Source organism: Scophthalmus maximus, chromosome 8 (genome assembly GCF_022379125.1).
Source record: "Scophthalmus maximus strain ysfricsl-2021 chromosome 8, ASM2237912v1, whole genome shotgun sequence".
Lineage (NCBI taxonomy): Eukaryota > Metazoa > Chordata > Actinopteri > Pleuronectiformes > Scophthalmidae > Scophthalmus > Scophthalmus maximus.
The window spans coordinates 17,044,903-17,062,251 of record NC_061522.1 but is presented as its reverse complement, the minus strand read 5'-3'; the positions used below and the strand labels follow the sequence as shown (position 1 = coordinate 17,062,251).

At 41.5% G+C, this 17,349-nt stretch overlaps 3 protein-coding genes across 6 annotated transcripts; all 3 read left to right on the top strand.

Moving 5' to 3' along the window:
* Window positions 1-420: 420 nt before the first annotated feature.
* Window positions 421-3,679, top strand: dnajb1b (DnaJ heat shock protein family (Hsp40) member B1b). Its single transcript, XM_035636087.2, has 3 exons — window positions 421-865; window positions 2,490-3,097; window positions 3,197-3,679. Exons 1-3 carry the CDS (start codon window positions 655-657, stop codon window positions 3,422-3,424), a joined length of 1,047 nt encoding a protein of 348 aa, XP_035491980.2. The 5' UTR covers window positions 421-654; the 3' UTR covers window positions 3,425-3,679.
* A 614-nt stretch (window positions 3,680-4,293) lies between these two features.
* On the top strand, window positions 4,294-9,616 carry LOC118311927. Of its 2 annotated transcripts, none has more exons than XM_035636089.2 (6): window positions 4,294-6,144; window positions 7,634-7,978; window positions 8,310-8,435; window positions 9,008-9,103; window positions 9,258-9,289; window positions 9,386-9,616. In XM_035636089.2, the coding sequence occupies exons 1-6, from the start codon at window positions 6,105-6,107 to the stop codon at window positions 9,533-9,535; spliced, it is 789 nt and encodes a 262-aa protein (XP_035491982.2). In that variant the 5' UTR covers window positions 4,294-6,104; the 3' UTR covers window positions 9,536-9,616. The 2 variants fall into 2 exon arrangements, with proteins under 2 accessions (XP_035491982.2, XP_035491981.2); XM_035636088.2 differs by having other exon boundaries at window positions 9,255-9,289.
* Window positions 9,617-10,373: 757 nt separating this feature from the next.
* Window positions 10,374-17,255, top strand: LOC118313073. 3 transcript variants are annotated; one of them, XM_035638298.2, is made up of 7 exons: window positions 10,375-10,570; window positions 10,649-10,948; window positions 11,660-11,758; window positions 14,510-14,833; window positions 15,357-15,398; window positions 15,490-15,617; window positions 16,500-17,255. In XM_035638298.2, the coding sequence occupies exons 1-7, from the start codon at window positions 10,531-10,533 to the stop codon at window positions 16,818-16,820; spliced, it is 1,254 nt and encodes a 417-aa protein (XP_035494191.2). In that variant the 5' UTR covers window positions 10,375-10,530; the 3' UTR covers window positions 16,821-17,255. The 3 variants fall into 3 exon arrangements, with proteins under 3 accessions (XP_035494192.1, XP_035494191.2, XP_035494193.2); XM_035638299.2 differs by lacking the exon at window positions 15,357-15,398 and having other exon boundaries at window positions 10,374-10,570; XM_035638300.2 differs by lacking the exons at window positions 10,375-10,570; window positions 10,649-10,948; window positions 11,660-11,758 and adding an exon at window positions 14,050-14,390.
* Window positions 17,256-17,349: the final 94 nt, after the last annotated feature.

The window sequence follows — 17,349 nt, the reverse complement described above, 5'->3', positions numbered from 1 at the left end:
GATTTATCTGCCTCAAACCCAACAGGAGCTGCTGCCAGCATTACATCTACAGGGCCTCGTTGGTCCGGCACTGTTAACTGAGTTCTGCTAGTTTGTTGTATTCCTTTTTTTGCTCAAGACCAATGTGGGCTTTGGTTTGCTGTGCTTTGATCATTGATCACTGCATTGTGACCCACTTGTGCCCTGGCATGTCAGGGGTGTCCAACAGAATGAATACTTAAACAGAGAGAGTCTGAAATATGCGGTAAATTGTTTTAAGTAAGTGTCAAGTATTAAATATGTTCGTTGTTTTGTTTTTTAACTAAGACAAGCAATGGTTCGGTTCGGTTGGGAGGTGGGAGACCGACAAAGGCGTTGATGCTATGTGCGGGATAATTTCCGACAGAACGTGAAGGCAGCACGCGAGGTGCCTTGCCCCTGGGTGTGTCTCTGTCGACCCGTCACAGTTCAGACAGTTCAGGCTCGTTATGGAAAACTCTGGAAGTTTCCACAGAGTTATAAAGAAAGTACCCCGAGCACGGCGGGCAGAGTCGAGGCAGAGGACGCAGCGACGAACCGACGAACTGACGAACTGCGCCACTTCCGGACTTCTCTGACGGGCGTCTTTGAGCGCTTCATGTGTCACTAGACGAGCCGCAGGGCAGGGTGATCCAAATGGGTAAAGACTACTACGACATCTTGGGGATTAAGAAAGGAGCGTCGGAGGACGACATCAAGAAAGCTTATCGCAAGCAGGCGCTGCGATTTCACCCCGACAAGAACAAGTCTGCGGGAGCCGAGGAGAAATTCAAAGAGATCGCCGAAGCCTACGACGTGTTGAGCGACCCGCAGAAAAAGGACATCTACGATCGCTTCGGCGAAGAAGGTAAGATTTGACCGAAGTTGGTTCTTGAGCTGACATTTGGCTGAACTCGGCGCTTTCCTTCACACGCCGTGGTCAAACATGGACGTCAGCTCCGGGCCGTGATTGAAACATATCGGTGTCAGGGAGACATGGGAGCAGGCAGCCGGACCGTCTGGTGCGTAGTGGCGCGCCTAGCTCCCCTCCGCTCTTGTTCACGAGTCAGGCGAGACGAGACATCGCTCGTTTCGGTTTCTACATGACTGACTCGGCGACGGACGGAAACGGCCCTTATGTAAACCAGAGCGTGAGGGGGGCGGACAATCACAGCGTGTTGCGTTTAGGTGCTTTGATAGTGCTGTCACTGATGTCAGCGGTTGTCGCGCACGGAAACCTGACACGTGTGGAAAATATCTCCTGAAAAACGTTGTCATCCTGATCACCCGTGGTAACTTCAGAAAGGATCCGGGGACTCAAGTAAACGAGGGTAAATTTGATTAAAGAGAAATCCTGTATGGCACTTGAAAATCTAACCGAGCGTCTACAGTATGGCGCCGGATGTGTTACCACGGCAACAGCATTTGTATCAACATTGCACGTGCTCCGCGCGGTTCTCGTGTTTTGTCCTCACGTGAAAACAATGTTATTTTACTTTACAACGGAATTTTCAACAGTAAGTGAAGTAGGGCTGCAACTAATGATTATTTTCATAATCAATTAATCTGTCGATTATTTTCTTGATTAATCGATTAGTCTTTTGGTCCATAAAATGGTGAAATTGTCGATCGTGTTTCCCGAACCCCAAGATGATGTTTTGTTTTGTCCCCACATCAAAGATATTTAGTTTATGGTCATATAAGGAGCAAAAAGATTTAGAAAATATTCACATTTAATTAGTAATCGATTAATTAACTGTTGCAGCTCTAAAGTGTAGTTTGAATAATTTTCATGACAACACTAATTCATTTTTATCCAGTACAATCACAGCCATACACAGCCGCCACAGTAGGTGCAGCTCCGTGTAGTTTTGTCACTACATGATGTCTCAGTTTCGGGATCTGGTAATCATACTTTTAAAATAATGTTGTTGTTTTTTTTGCTGCAGTTCATTTAGCAATTTGTCAAAACATGTTCTACAAATTTGAAATGAAATAGCAGAATAATCATACAGCATTGCAAAAAAAATCCTGCAAATATCCAGTTTTTGTTTGCAGTCAGTCTTGTGGTTCACCTCAAGATGATAGGGAAGAGTGAGGATTTAACTCTTCTGTGTGTTTCGTGTTTTACTTGAAACATGGTTTTTGCCCACTCTATTTCTTCAGAGTGTTTGCAGAATCAAAACATATAATCCAGACTGTTGTGTTTACCTGTCAAGGTAAAGTTCTTTTGATGACCTTCATGTGAGTAAAATAACTAGGACGAAAGATGCCATAACGAGTATAACTGATTATAATTGCATCTGCATGCATATACTTACGCTTTGCACCAGCAACAAATGTGTAAATATTAAATCTTACTACCATGTATGCATAATTAATTTTGTAAAAGTAAATGGAGTTCTCCCTCTACACTTGAGGAACGTACTACACAAAGATTCAGTACTATTTAATGATGATTATAACAAATCATTTTTTTTTCTCTCACTCAGGACTGAAAGGCGGAGGCCCCTCAGGTAGTGGTGGTGGTGGTGGTGGTGGTCCTGGCAACTACAGCTACACCTTCCAGGGTGACCCTCATGCCATATTTGCAGAGTTCTTCGGTGGGCGTAACCCCTTTGACCAGTTCTTTGGTGCCCGCAATGGGGGCATGGATGAGGACATGGACACTAATGACCCCTTTGCCCGCTTTGGGATGGGGGCCAGTGGAATGGGTGGGTTCCCCCGCTCCTTCAGCTCTGGTATGGGAGGAATGGGCGGTCACAGCAGTGTCGTAAAGAAGCAGCAGGACCCCCCTGTCGTTCACGATCTCCAGGTGACCTTGGAGGAAGTTCTGTCAGGTTGCACAAAGAAAATGAAGATCTCTCGTAAAAGACTGAACCCCGACGGGCGAACAGTAAGGGCGGAAGATAAAATCCTGGAGGTGCAGATAAAGAAGGGGTGGAAAGAGGGCACCAAAATCACATTTCCCAAAGAGGGGGACGAGACTCCCACAAACATTCCAGCTGATGTGGTCTTTGTGTTGAAGGACAAACCACATCCTGTGTTTAAACGCGAAGGCTCCGACATCGTTTACACAGCGAAGATCTCCCTCAGAGATGTAAGTTAACGTTACTTAATTTTGAGTAGTAGTCCTTAGTATGTATTCATCATCTAAATGTATTTTTTCTCCCTTTTATTTTCCCTACTGTTCCGTCAGGCCTTGTGTGGCAGCACAGTCAACGCACCCACGCTGGACAGCAGAACTGTGACCCTTTCAACAACAGATATTGTGCAGCCAGGGATGAAGCGGCGGGTCAGTGGTGAAGGGCTTCCTTATCCCAAACGGCCTGGTCGTCGGGGTGACCTGATACTGGACTACGAAGTCAAGTTCCCAGAAAGGCTCAGTCAGAGCGCCCGAGACACCATCGCTCAGGTCCTCCCGTGATCTTGATGAAGACAAAAAGACCTTTTGGGCTTAATATCACTAAACTGCCAACTGTTTTTTTGTTTTTTTTCTTTAATAATGTGGAGCTTCAAATATGCCTCCTGTGTGTTCACTGTCAACCATAGTGTTAAATCAAGCATGGGAGCATGCGAGAATGTAAATATTACCAGTTTTGGTGTTAATGCTTGATTAACTGAATAGATTATATTTTGATGAAAATAGGTCTATTGTAATAAATAACATGTGCGAGATTTATCTGTGGGAGTTCTTGCTGGTATTAAAGGTTCTCTCTGAGAAAGAAGTTTTCTTTTCTTTGTATAAAATTGCAACATGAAGATTTGTATTTTTTACTTTTTGATTGTTTACATACTTCAGATGGGACTTTTTTTGTGTGCAAAAAAATGATGGGGAAAAGATCTCTGCACGGAGGAAAAATAATTGGTTAGACAAAACATGAAAAAGATTCTGTTTGTTAGAATGAGAACACAACCCAAGTAGTGATGATGCATACAGTACACTGCACACACTCTATATACCATGCTATACCAAAATAAGCTATAAGTTTCTTTTAATATTGTGGTATATTCATGACGACTTATACGATATGATAAAGAATAATATGGTGGGATAAGGGTTATGAAGTTAATCAACAAACTAGGTTGTGTCTAATCATGTCTCTTAATTGTAAAAAGTTAATGCATTACCACATTATATGATGTTATTTTCTGGCTTTATAGTGATGTCATTCATTCATTCATTATTTTATCTTAGAGGGGCCGTGTACAATTTTAAACTCAAATGTAACCATTTGATGCATTGTACCAGAGTAAGCCTAGGGCTAATTTACATCTGCAGTCCACTGGCAGGTCACAATTTATTTATGAGTTAAACTGTGATCAGATAAACCAGCTATCAAATTGTAACTATTCATTATTCTCTCCGGTTTATTAGTGAATATTAGTTTTGGTTGTGTACTTGAGTGTTTACCAATCCTTGTAGGCCCTTTCATTAACTAATTAAGTTATATTTGTCTGCAATGTCATGATGTAATTCCTACTATATTATTATGTTATTTTTTAATCAAATAACCTTTTGGTAATGTCAATAATTCAATAGGACGAAGAGATGCCTTGAAAAATGCATGTTGGAGTAATATACATAATATAATTTTCTGACTTTGTGACACAACATCACTTATTACAATATAAGTAAGCTTCAGATGGTCTCTCTTGCTCTATTATTTGGAGAGATAAAATGAGGCTTTTGGACCACACATTTGTTGACCTTGACCTTTAACGAATATGCCCTAGAAGTTAATCATTGTTTAGTCATATTGTCCCCACATTTGATTTGGGCACAGTTATTCAAATGTCGTTCAGGGTTAGTTCAATTACGCAGGTGAAAATTCTCAGCAGTACACTTACTGCTTCCCTCCAGAATATGAATATGCAAATATTTCTAATGTAAAATATTTCACTTTTGGATACAAGGATACTGGACCTCGGTGCTCTTCTAAACTGGGTATGATGTCTCAAAATCATGCTCACACAAACACGCTTGTCTTCTTGCTGTGACTTTGATGAGAAGGTTGGTGCCAGTGTTGGTCAGTGTCACTGTCAAGCTGGAGTCATAAAACAACAACCATACTGTATACACCCCATCAGGATTCGGTCCACCCACAGCACTTCTTAGGATGAGGGACCCCCATTCGAGGACAGTAAACATTCTGGCCAGAGAAGACTGATAATTTTAAAGAGGAGTGAACAGAGCTAGTTACGTGGAACCGGAACGACCGTCACCAAACGGGGTGGTCGGTCTACAACATCACTCATCAGCTGGTCTCGGGACCCCTCCCCAGGCATCTCAAGTCCGATTCACACCATGACTCGTGACCCAAGGGACTCATGATGTAAAATGACCCCCCACAAGAGGTTAAAAACCTGGGACTGTACCAATTAGTTACAGTAGAAGGGGAAAAAAACCTTCAGCCCCTTATAAGAAGAGGTTGTATCTGACTGGTAAGGTGTATCGTTGTTATTCCCTCGAACCAGTTTCAGGGAGTAACAGGTTTCCATTAATGTTTAGTCCCAACTTGAATCTGTTTAGAAAAAATTAATAAATCTGAAAATAACTAGTTTCCTGAAATGTGGTTTCTCTGGTAATTTTGCTTTATGGAACAGCCCTCAGGTTGTTCCCTGACACCCATGACACAGTCAGCAGACTGTTTGTCGAGTTTGATGCCCTCCAGCTTCATGTACTGTAGTTGCACCGAGGCACACAGAGCCAGCTGCAAGAGCCTGAACGATAAACATATAAACACAGACTATTTAATGCTCCATCCCAGTCAAAAGCCCGCTCTTCAGAGAAGAGTGAACGAGAGCAGAAAGAGAGCGAGGGCTCGAGGCTCACAGTCTACTGTGTGTTCTCTGTTTGAATCAAACGGCTGAGGAGGCATGGTAAAACAGAATCATGCCCCTCGACTGATCACACCAGCGGTAGACGAACAAGCGGCTGCAACAATTTGCTGCACTCATATCCTTGTAATTTTTCCAGATCTTTAAAGCTCTGGTGTTGTATGGCACGGGATCGGATGACAGATTTGAAGCAGGCGGCTGCAATTTTCTGACACTGCTGAACGGAACTGCACTTCTACTTGGTTTATTTTCAGCCTGGATAGATAATGAAGATTCTTCATGTTGTCGTGTTTTGTTGCTTCTCAGGTAAGTTTTGATGTATCCTTCCATCGGAAACAGAGAATAGCTCTTCAAACGTACTGTGTTTTATGAGTTATTGCTAAACAAATGTATAATAGTGTGACTCTTGTTTTTATGAACTGCACCGATCATATTAAGAAAAAAAAACTGGTCTTAAGAATCCACTACAGATGCTTTGAACTCGTACTGGTTGTCTCAAACAGTTCCAGGTAATTGTTCACACCAATAAAATCTACAGATCATTTAATTTTTTTTAAATGTTTTATTGACTGAAAAACAATACGTAAGATAATTTTACAGAATTAAACTCATGATATATTGTTGTTTGAGGCTGTATTGACTCAAAAATATACAGTAGTAGTACATTTATTTTTATCTGTATTCTTATGAATGACGGTGGAATCATGCCTACGATAAAATGTGCACTAAAGTTAGATTTTTGTATCAAACAATCTACTTTCCATGTTTCATCCATTGTGTAAAGGGACTATAATCAATATATTTAATGATGATTCAAATAAAAACAATGTGACAATGTGAGAGGAGTTGCTGTGGGGATGAACCTACAGATTTATCCCCTATAATTGCAGCCCCCTTGGCTTTATAGAGTTTTTATATTGAGCCCCTACCCTAACCCTAGCTCATTGTTTAACGGTCTGACTCGTCAGATTACCATTCTCAAAATGCTTTTTCAACAAACAAACAAACAAACAAACAAACAAACAATAAACCACACTGTGCACTACTTGTTCAGCATTAAACAGACGACAGACAGTGGCAGCTGGTAACCATAGTGGAGCGTTTAGCAGCTAAAGAGCAAGATATTTCCCTCACCAGTTGGTAGAGACCAAAGATAGAGCTAAAAGAGAGTGAACATTGGACACCACACCTTTAACTCATCAGGTGGCCATACACATAATTGCAATTTAATGATAATGCTGAGCTTATTTACTCATTCTACTGTGTAATTGTGTTAAAACAACTCATTTACTGCTGCGCAAATGTGCAAATAAACAAGTCGCCTGCTCACCGTAATTCACCATATCAAGTTCAAAGGTTAAAAATATCAGCGTTGTTTTCATGTTTTTGTTGCCCCCCAAGTTAGTTTTTGTAGGGGTATGTAGGCTATGTGTAAAATTGGTGACTAAAGCTATTGGCCGTGTCTGAAAGTACATGGCACGTGTTTTTCCAGTTTGTGCACAGATTAAACAAGCGGAGTTTGTGATCGCTGGATGAAGCCAGACAAGCTTGTTCTCTCTGTGTTTCCAGTCTTTATAGAAAAGTGAAGCTTTCACTACAGAAATCTTTCCACAAATGACTACAGAATGCAAAAGAGATATAATTCGTGTGCATCACCTCGCAAAACACCGCTAAGTAGTTTATTTTCAAGCAGAGGCCCTGCAGAGTTGTGTTCACTTGTTTTCATGCGCTTTCCTGTCAAGCGATTCGATCCATCAACATCTGTTTAACCGGGCACTTTATTTTTCTACTACAGTTGTGTGTGTGAAGACCTCGGCAGTGCTGGAGGTGAGCGGCCGTGTTGGAGGAGAGGTCTCCATTCACTGCTCTGTTGGCTGGACCAAAGACAACGGCTCCGAACACAACAACATGTACTTCTGTAGAGGAGTCTGCTCCAGAGAAAACATTCTCGTTGAGACTGAGAGGAAGGGGTCGGCTGTCACCGGACAGGGCAGATACAGCATTGAGGTCAGCGGAGGATATGGAGTCTTCAACGTGACCATAAAGAAGCTGCAGGCGGCGGACGCAGGCCGATATTGCTGTGGAGGGGAGAGAACCATGAACGTGTTGTACCAGGAGGTCGAGCTCATAGTCCTAGATGGTACGGGGTTTTTTTTTGTCTTGTTAGATCTATGAAGAAGTTTTGGGCGTCATTTTGTGTGAAAAAAAAGTCTGTATGTCAGTTGCTGGTTACTGTGACAGAATATTTTCAGTTATGTTTTCTGAACTGTAGGACTATTAAACCACAGAGACCCTCTGGTTAAAAAGAACCAAGCTCGTTTACGTCAAAAGTCTGAAATGATCATATTTACGCATAAATATGTCTTGTGATGCTTCTTGACTCTTTTTAAGGCAGTCACAATGTCACATGAGCACACACACACACACACACACAGATACAAACAGCCTCCTCTGCCCCTGCTCTCTCAAAGCTCCCACTGTTCGTCCTGGATCTCTGCCCCGTGGCAGCTTTCAATCCACCACTGAATCGTCACCCGCCGTGTTAACGCTGTCCACTACACCGAAGACAAACAAGAAGGCAACCATCAACCTCACAGGTAATTCAAGGTCACTGTCTGCAGCCGCGCATATTTTATACATAGCAACAGATGCTAATAATATTGATTTGGTCCACAATTTATACACCCCCCTCCCCTCCCCCCAAAAGCTTTTGACACTAAAAGGCTGTTTTCACATTCATTTGCGGAAGGGGGAAATGGTTCGACGCCTCCAGTGCAGACACACACTGAGAATGAACTTTCAGTTCATGTGTCCAGAAGTCAAGAAGTTTTCTTTGCGTTTTAATGATGGTGGATTGGTTGATGATTTAATTCAGCCTTTTTCTTTTTTTTTGGGGAATGAATGTGTCACGTGCACTTTCAGTGTTGAACTGCTGAGATAATCAACAAGGCATGTTTAGGGACAAGCAAGTGATTATAAACATCATAATGTCCTTATGTAACTCCAAGAATACAGAGAATGTTACGATATTTTACAATATACTAAACAAAAAATGAGTCCCTTATATGAATATGACGGTAACTATTCTTAATATTTGTTAAAGACCATTGTCATTCTGTTTGGAGGCCCTGTTGTCGTAAAGATGATTTCCTGCCTCTGCTGTTTGCAGACACCACAGTGGTCATCATTATTTCCGTGAGCCTGGCTCTCCTGGTGTGTGCACTCATCCCCCTTGTGTTCTACGGCCACTGGAGGAGTAATGCAGGTGAGGCTGGCACACGCACACAGACACACAAGTAGGCTACGTAAAGTACACGCACACACTACACACGCTATACTCTCACGCCACAGTGCGACCTTGAACTGGAACTTTGCACGTGGCCAAAGATTTTCTAATGCAATCTTGTTTGTGTCAGAAGGTCAGAGCAGACCTCAAGCAAACCTAGGTCAGGTGAGTGACCAATCTGTTGTTCGCCAGTTTTAATTTTGGATTTAATGTGAATCACTAAAGATCGTCTGAATCTTAATCCTTCTGTTTCATTCACAGGGTGATTACTGCGAGGAAAATGCAGATGGTGCCTCGACTCAGGGCATGGTGAAGCTGCAGCCGTTGGAACCAGATCCAGAGTCCAGTGCTCAGGATGATTCCCAGTATGCCGTCATCTACCAGGCACTGGATCCCCAAACTGTGGAATGAGCGGGGTTTATTCTGTTTTTGAGCTGGCAGCTCGTTCCGCCCGTTTATCTGTATTTTATCAAATAAAGGACAAATACTTGAGTTACTTCCCGAATTGTTCCTTTGCATGTAACACCCCTAGTGGGTGCGTAACAGTCTTCGCTCTCACAACCGCGACCTGATAGATCGATGACCAAACTTGCTTCAGAAACTTTGCAATATACAATATGATGTCAAAGATCACATACAAAACATTTACAAGGTTTATCACCTGTTTAGATTCTGATTGTTGCTGTATTGTGAAGATCAAATGAAAGCAAATACAGCAGAGGGTAGACTGACCATTGCACACACACATAAAAAAAGCACTAATACCATTTACCATATATTGGATGATATGGTGCTCTGAGTGCTTTTGTTGCTGCTCATGCATAATTAAAAATAGTCAAAAGAAAGATTAATGTTCATTTCAAAACTCCATGTGACTCATTTATGAAAATGGATCCGTCATATTAATTTAAAATCCAACAGAAAAAAGCAAGATTTCTGTCAATGGGGATGTGAAAGTATGACATTATGGTGATAAGATCTGTCTTCATGTTGAATATAAACAATTAGCGTAGAAAGTCTCATCTCGCGCCGCTACCGTCAACTCTGTTTCTGTGAACATGCACACGTCTGCTGTTTCAGTTCCTTAACAGTATGTGACTCTGAGTTGTTCATTTCACAGGACGGATGTGAGATAAAAGTCAGAGAAAAACGCAATCAATCAGCCTGTTGTTTTAACACTTCTGCCCACCAGTGGGGAACCCAGAAAAAAAATCTCATATCTGCTGCCTACTGCACTTGTCTTCAGCCCTCGTACAGTCAAAACCACATAAGAAGCTGAGTACTAATGTAGATCTTATTCCATTTGCGGTAGAGCACAATTTGACATCTAACCACTGTATAGGCTTGATGAGCCTGGAGAGACTCTGCAGAGTAAGAAACAACTTCAGAGGTGTCCATCAATCAGCATGATGAAGACCATTTCTGTCTTCTGTTGTCTTTTATATGGTAAGTGTCATCCTTACATACTTACATTCATGCATTTAAACATTTAAAAAAAATAATGCTTTCAATTAACTTTGGCAGGAATCAATATAGAGGGATTCGAGGGTGGACGAGTCTCATTCCGGTGCTCACACAAACTTGCCAAGCAAGATAATAAATACCTCTGCAGGGATCCTTGTACAAGGACTGAAGACATATTGGTCACAGTCAAATCTGGTGGACGTGCAGAGTCAGAGAGGATCACTCTGGTGGACACGGCGGATGGATTATTCACTGTGACCTTCCGCCAACTGCAGATGTCAGACTCAGGGAGATACTGGTGTGGAGTGGCACGGCCCGGTTTTGACACATACGCTGCATTGACCTTGATTGTAAAGAAAGGTAAGTGTATGATGTCATCAGTATCATACTGAGTATGAGCTCTATTTTTTCATCTAGGCATTCTCCTTTCACCACTAGGGTTCAGGTTTCTGCTACTTTATGCCTGAATTCCACAAGATATCAGAGAGTAACAATATTGGTGGTTTGATTAATCAATTAATATTAATTGGGTATTGGTATAAATTTCGCATATACAGTATTAAAACGATGGCTCACACACACACACGCACGCACGCGCGCGCACACACACACACACACACACACACACACACACACACACACACACACACACACACACACACACACACACACACACACACACACACATACATTTAAACCCTTTCTTCTATGCTGGATTAATTATCTCCTCACCTATTCAATTTATCTTGTGGACCTGCTACATTGAGAACCACCCGTCCAAAGCAATGAACTGTATATTGCATAATTAGAATTAACTCCACCCTTTCCAGCTACAACAGTAAAATGTTATGTTTATGCATCCGTATGTACAATCTAATAATATCAGATATAATTATATGTAACTCACAGGGCACTTTTGGTATTTGTATTTGGTCTATGTTTAGCCGATGATACCTTTTTTCATTTTTAATAAAGTGGGATTTTAAATGAGGGACTTAAAGTATTTTGACATTATTGTATTTGTATTTGCCTATAAGTGAAGTGCTAATTCCACCACTGTTTCTTACACAGTTGTAACGTATAAGAAAACTGTGGTACCTGACGTTTCTCCCACGTGGACAACCCAGATTATTTCCAAGCCAACACAACTAACATCTGGAATGGACACCAGTGGGTATACAAACCAGACAATAGATAGGAATAAATAAGTGTGTGAAAATTGTTGAGACATATTTCTTGTCCTTGGCCAGGCACTGTGTTGTACACCACTGTCGGGGGAGTTGCCACACTCGCCGTCTTGGTGCCGGCGACGGCATTCAGGAAACGCAGACAAATCTCAAAGCCTCCACCGCGAAGTTGCTCCAACTTTCTTCAGAGAGACACGTGGCAATTACGTTGACTGAAAATTTGCTGAAAACAATCAAGTTTCCTTTCGTAGTTTCAGAGGTCAACATACGAAGAGGAGTTTTACAAGAAGTTAATCAAACCACATTGGTCTTTATTTTGAATTTGTGGAGTGTTTGCATGCCAATGCTTTGAAACCACAACAACATATGATACAGGAGTATTGCTCTTAAGGAATAATTTGAAACTTAATTAAATATTTTTATTCATAATCCTAACTATAACTGGGAGTTAGATGAAAAGATAGATACTAGTCTCTTTTCTGTCTTTTCCAGAATGTTTACTGAGTAGGTGTCAAACTCATGGCCCGTGGGCCGGTTTCCGGCCCACCATGTCAAGGAATGTGTTTGTCTTAAAATAAAAGTTTATGCTGCTTTACAGCATACAGTGACCACAAAAACTACATCTAGGGGCTAAAAACTTGCTTGTCTAATGCAACAAATAAAGGCTAAACACAGCAGCTGATTTCCTGATTCAATGCTCTGTCAATATTCCATAACAAATCAGTCCTGACAATCTTTGAAGAGTAACAGAGGAATATTTTTTTTCCTGGTCCTTAATTTAAAAAGTTTTGGAATTTCTCTCTTGTGCTTTACTTGATAGTTGAGCAGAGATAGACAGGGAAATGAAGGTGAGGACAGTGGCAGTCAGCTAGATCATATTAATACAAAAATAACAGTAATAACTTACAATACAATGCAATTTGACACTATGACCCTATTAAATTTAGCTTTGCGAAGTTCAAAATGCTAAATTTTTGCTCTCAGCAACAGCAGTTGCAACTGCAATTGCTGTTGCTGAGAGACCCTTTAAAGATTTTAACTATAATGTGTTAGCTCGACATGACACAGGAGACATGGAAAGTCTAATGAATTCTAGTTGTCCAGTGAGCTTATTTTAAACTAACAAGCAATTTTCATAAATCCATCTTTACTTAAATAGATTTCACTTTTACGTAGATTCATTTATCTGGTGTTTTCTCAATCGTGATTAGATTTAGCATCAAAATCATCAAAATGAATTGATCATTTTCAGGAAACTGTAATTGAGACCACTTTGTGGTGTGACATATGTATGATAAAGGTTCACTCCTTGGTGACCCCTAGTGGTCATAATAGTAAAGACACCAAACTCACCAAATTCGAATTTCCTGCACAGTATTGTAAAACATATTGTCTTCTGTTTAAAATTATGGGGGGAAATATCTCAGTGATATCTAATTCACAATGTACATGAATGTATAAAGAAAGGATTTTTAGGTTCTACTTGCTTGGATAATGCAACAAAAAGAGGCCAAATACAGCAGCTCATTTCCTGATTCAACGTTCTGTCAATATTGCATAAGGAATCAGTCCTGACCTCATCTTTCACTTTTCACAAGTTCCTATTAAATGTCAGTCTTAATGTGTTCGTTATTGTAATTTTAATTATGTATTAGAATCTGTTGTTACTAATGCATGTTAAGATACAGACAGATGATTACAGTCACTGCTTTTTAATAAAGCATACATTTTTTAAGGATTTAAACAATTAAACTGTTGTGTGCCCCCCCCCCCCCCCCCCCCCCCCATTTATTTATTAATTTGCCGTTGGAAGGCTGCAGAACAAGCTGTAGGGCTGACGTGTCAGCAACCAGCTGCCTGTTTCCACATGCAGCAAACAGGGCTGCTGCAGCAGGGATTTAGGGCCTTTTTCCTTTCTTGCAAACAGAAGAATATTTCTTAACTTTTAGCTCTGTTTCTGTCCCTACTAGCGAGGTGCTAACTGTAACTGTCTGCTGCTTGGTGCTGGCTGCAGAGTCTGGACATAATTGTCTGTAGGTCCGTCACCACGATCCAGTGTCAATGGAAAAAAAAAATTGTTTTATTCATACATGGTTGTTCAGGGGTAAAAAAACCTCCCATTTGTGTTGGCACATCTGTTTGGGTTGCTCTGATCCTAGTCACACAAGTGGTACCAAATGCCACACGCACAGTTTGTGATAACATTGGCGAATTATAGTGGAAGTTGGGACGGCCTTGGAGGATGAACTTGCCTACTTCTCTTAACTTGAAGTGAAAAGAAGTGTGATTTCAGGAGGCGCTGGTGAAGGAAAGAAACACACCAAGGTCTGTTTTTGAGTCACACAAGTTGCACTTTCACCGGTTGAGTGTTATGTGTGGACAGGTTTGTTCATGAAAGAGGAACAGGCCTAAATACATGAACATGAAACATAGACATGGACATGAAAGCACCTGACTGATCACAGAGACAGAATCCATCGTCGCAGGTTGCTGCGTCTTTGTGCAGCGGAGGATCTGTCAGTGTGGGACTGAAGGTAAATAGGGAGTGATGGGTGCAGCCTGGATCTCATGGAGAACAACTATAGCTGTCATCTTTACTATACTACAAATCCGAGGTAAAGCTGTATTCTACGTGTGTTTAGACTTTTTCGAGCTGCTGTGATGGACTCGGTTTGAGTCGAACTGCTTGTTGAAACAAAGTGATTACACACCTAACACACTTTCATTCTTACAGGTCTGACCAGTGTCATAACCACAAAGGTGTACGGTGTGGAGGGTCAGACATTCGACTTCAGCTGTGAATATCCACACAGCTGGCAGAGCAACGCCAAGTACTTCTGCTTGTTTGACGACAATGACAATCACCTGATACGGACAGATAAACACGACCAGTGGGAGACGGAGGGCCGTTTCTCTCTGTACGACAACACCACCGGGGCCTTCTTCATCGTCCGAGTGGACAAACTTGTCCCGGGCGACAGTGGGATCTACTGGTGCGGGGTGGACGTCAGCTCACACCCCGATCATATCAGCGCCAAACAACTGTATGTTTCTCGAGGTACGGTACGAACGGCTTGACTAGCTGATTATACCTGCATCTTCACTTTTGCATATTTCATCCAGATACGTACAATAAAATCAGGTCAATGGCTCGTGGTTAAATAAATAACACATACTGTGTGTGGAGGGCTGTTAAGTCAGGTCACAGGACTGATTTAAAATCTCTCTGATCTGACGACAGATTCTGATATTTCCATCTGGAGGCTGTGAAATGTCCGCCCATTCATGTAAATGAGAACTAAGTCAGGTTATTTTTTTCTCATGCTCCACATGTTCCTCTTTTCTCAACTTTCAATTCCTATGAAAATACTAGTTTGTATAAGTTGTTACAGGTTATAGCAGCGACACATGTGGTAAGTTTTGAGTGAACTATTACCTTTTTGGTGCCTTTTTTCAACATCAAACCCTCCAAAAAAACCCTCACACATTACAGTAAGTAGGATCTAAGCAGCACTTCTCTCTCCCTCTGTTCATTTCAATTGTGTGTAAATGAATAATTTTTTTGTCATTGCACTTTGCAGTGAATTTAATACCCAACTTTACCACAGACCTCACAGTTGACAGTGAGTTATGTGTGTGTGTGTCCATTTATTATTCATAAATGTATGTGTGTGTTGTTGTGTGTCTGAGTAAACTTGTCGTTCTTTCCCGCAGAGCTCAACAAGCCACTGTTCCTGACTGCAGTGATGTGTGTTGCAGCAATACTGTTTGTGTTTCTGTTCACACTCTGTCTCTTGTGGGCCGTCAAGCGGCAAAGATTGGGCCCACGCCAGAACAGAGAGGTTTGTCTGTGACACAAACGCCTGTAGCCATGCCAGCAGCGTAATCCTGAAAATACAGTATCTCCATACCGGGACTATGTGGATCACTATTACACTTGGTGCACACACTCATTTAGCCCCTCAGGATAAAAGTCTATAACTTTGGTGGAGTTTTAGCATCAGGTCAAAAGGTCAATTTGTCCAATACTTTGGTTTAATGACCAAATACCTGCAACACTGACATTAGCAGATGTTTTATTATTCACCTCAAAGCAAACTGAGCTGCTAGCCTGGTTGTAAGACACTCAAATCGTTGTCTCTGGACAATATTCGGAGGGTCAGGTCTGGACATTGTCCGGAGTTGCCCATTCACACATGATGCACAGAGCCAGAGATTGTCCGTGTCAGATACATTTTCACCTACTAGAAATCTGCCATTTGGTTTAGCCTTGGTCTTAAAAGAGCATGCAGATAGCCGGTGGTTTCCTCCCAAAAAACTGCTGTAGAAATCATAATATGGACTTCCTGCCCCGGCCCTCGTGGGACAGATTATTCCCCAAACTTTTTTTCTTATCAGTTTGACATTTTCTTTGGCATCACGTAAATTCTTCACCCACTGATGTTTGTATTCTTCTGGTTTGGTATGGACAGAATTAGTGCTAAGGAGTGGTTAGGACTGGATCTGTACATTAGGTCCAGTCCAATTGATTCTTAAATTTGCGTTCACACATGCAAGTTCCTCCGGGATGGTTCATGGTTGCAGTTATTATTATTATTATCATTTTTGCCTGTTAAAAATACAACATTGCCTAGTTAACAATAACAAAACTTGATAAAGTGAATCGTTCTGATCTCACATGCAAGAAGCAGTTCACCGTCAATGAGTGTCTGGTCTCCTCACAGACATCGTCGGACTATGAGACAATGACGCCTGGTGTGGGGACTGAACCTGAACATCGCTGCACCTGTTTGGCCTCAGACTGTGCTGGGCCTTCAGGTCCGCCACCGCCTGACCTCTGCTCCCACGTCACACCAAAGCACCGCGACTCCGCCTTCAGCCTCAACATGGGTGAATATGCTGATGTGGACGCACCAGGGCACATCTGCCAGTACCAACATCTGGATCGCAGCCGGTTGGAGGATCACGTTTATCACAGGCTTCATGCAAACTGCGCTCCCAAAGATGGAACTCATCTGGGAGACAAAGAACAGATTAACTGTTGACATGACTGTGGAATGTTGCTTTATCTACAACTTGAGTCTTATTTTTGAAGTTTTGACCATTGTTTCTATTGGTAATAATAACTTTGTATTTCCTGAGGTAGCTTGGTACGTAGCTATTAGAGTAGAGTGGAGTGTAGAGTACTAACAATGATACCAAGGTTTTATGAACCAGAATTGTCATTTAATGTATGTAGATAAGACAATAATTGACTGATTCAAAATGTATCAATTACAGATCTTTAGCAAATTAAGTAGTTACAGATTCCCTTTTCTTGTGTTTTGTTATTTTTAGATGAAAATGTGCCATTTTGCATTGTGCAAAGAAAAGAAAAGACAGAAAAGAGATACTGTCGTCTGGAATCTCAACTGGAGCTGTCAGCTGTAAATATCCTTTGCTTTATGATCAATTTCAACACAATAAACCAAGTGATAATATCTGAGGGTGTTTCTTATTCACTGGCCTATTATAACCTTCTCAATATTCACTGTGAGACTGTGAGACCAAGTGGTTTTGGAAAGAGGTGTAGAC

What these genes read in the sequence shown, in the direction of transcription:
- dnajb1b (XM_035636087.2), top strand. Translation starts at nt 655, where the DNA reads ATGGGTAAAGACTACTACGACATCTTGGGGATTAAGAAAGGAGCGTCG. An exon ending in CGATCGCTTCGGCGAAGAAG is followed by an intron (nt 866 to 2,489) that starts GTAAGATTTGAC and finishes TCTCTCACTCAG; the next exon opens with GACTGAAAGGCGGAGGCCCC. An exon ending in CGAAGATCTCCCTCAGAGAT is followed by an intron (nt 3,098 to 3,196) that starts GTAAGTTAACGT and finishes CTGTTCCGTCAG; the next exon opens with GCCTTGTGTGGCAGCACAGT.
- LOC118311927 (XM_035636088.2), top strand. Translation starts at nt 6,105, where the DNA reads ATGAAGATTCTTCATGTTGTCGTGTTTTGTTGCTTCTCAG. An exon ending in CGTGTTTTGTTGCTTCTCAG is followed by an intron (nt 6,145 to 7,633) that starts GTAAGTTTTGAT and finishes TTTCTACTACAG; the next exon opens with TTGTGTGTGTGAAGACCTCG. An exon ending in CTCAAGCAAACCTAGGTCAG is followed by an intron (nt 9,290 to 9,385) that starts GTGAGTGACCAA and finishes TTTCATTCACAG; the next exon opens with GGTGATTACTGCGAGGAAAA.
- LOC118313073 (XM_035638298.2), top strand. Translation starts at nt 10,531, where the DNA reads ATGATGAAGACCATTTCTGTCTTCTGTTGTCTTTTATATG. An exon ending in GACCTTGATTGTAAAGAAAG is followed by an intron (nt 10,949 to 11,659) that starts GTAAGTGTATGA and finishes TTTCTTACACAG; the next exon opens with TTGTAACGTATAAGAAAACT. An exon ending in ACAACTGTATGTTTCTCGAG is followed by an intron (nt 14,834 to 15,356) that starts GTACGGTACGAA and finishes TGCACTTTGCAG; the next exon opens with TGAATTTAATACCCAACTTT.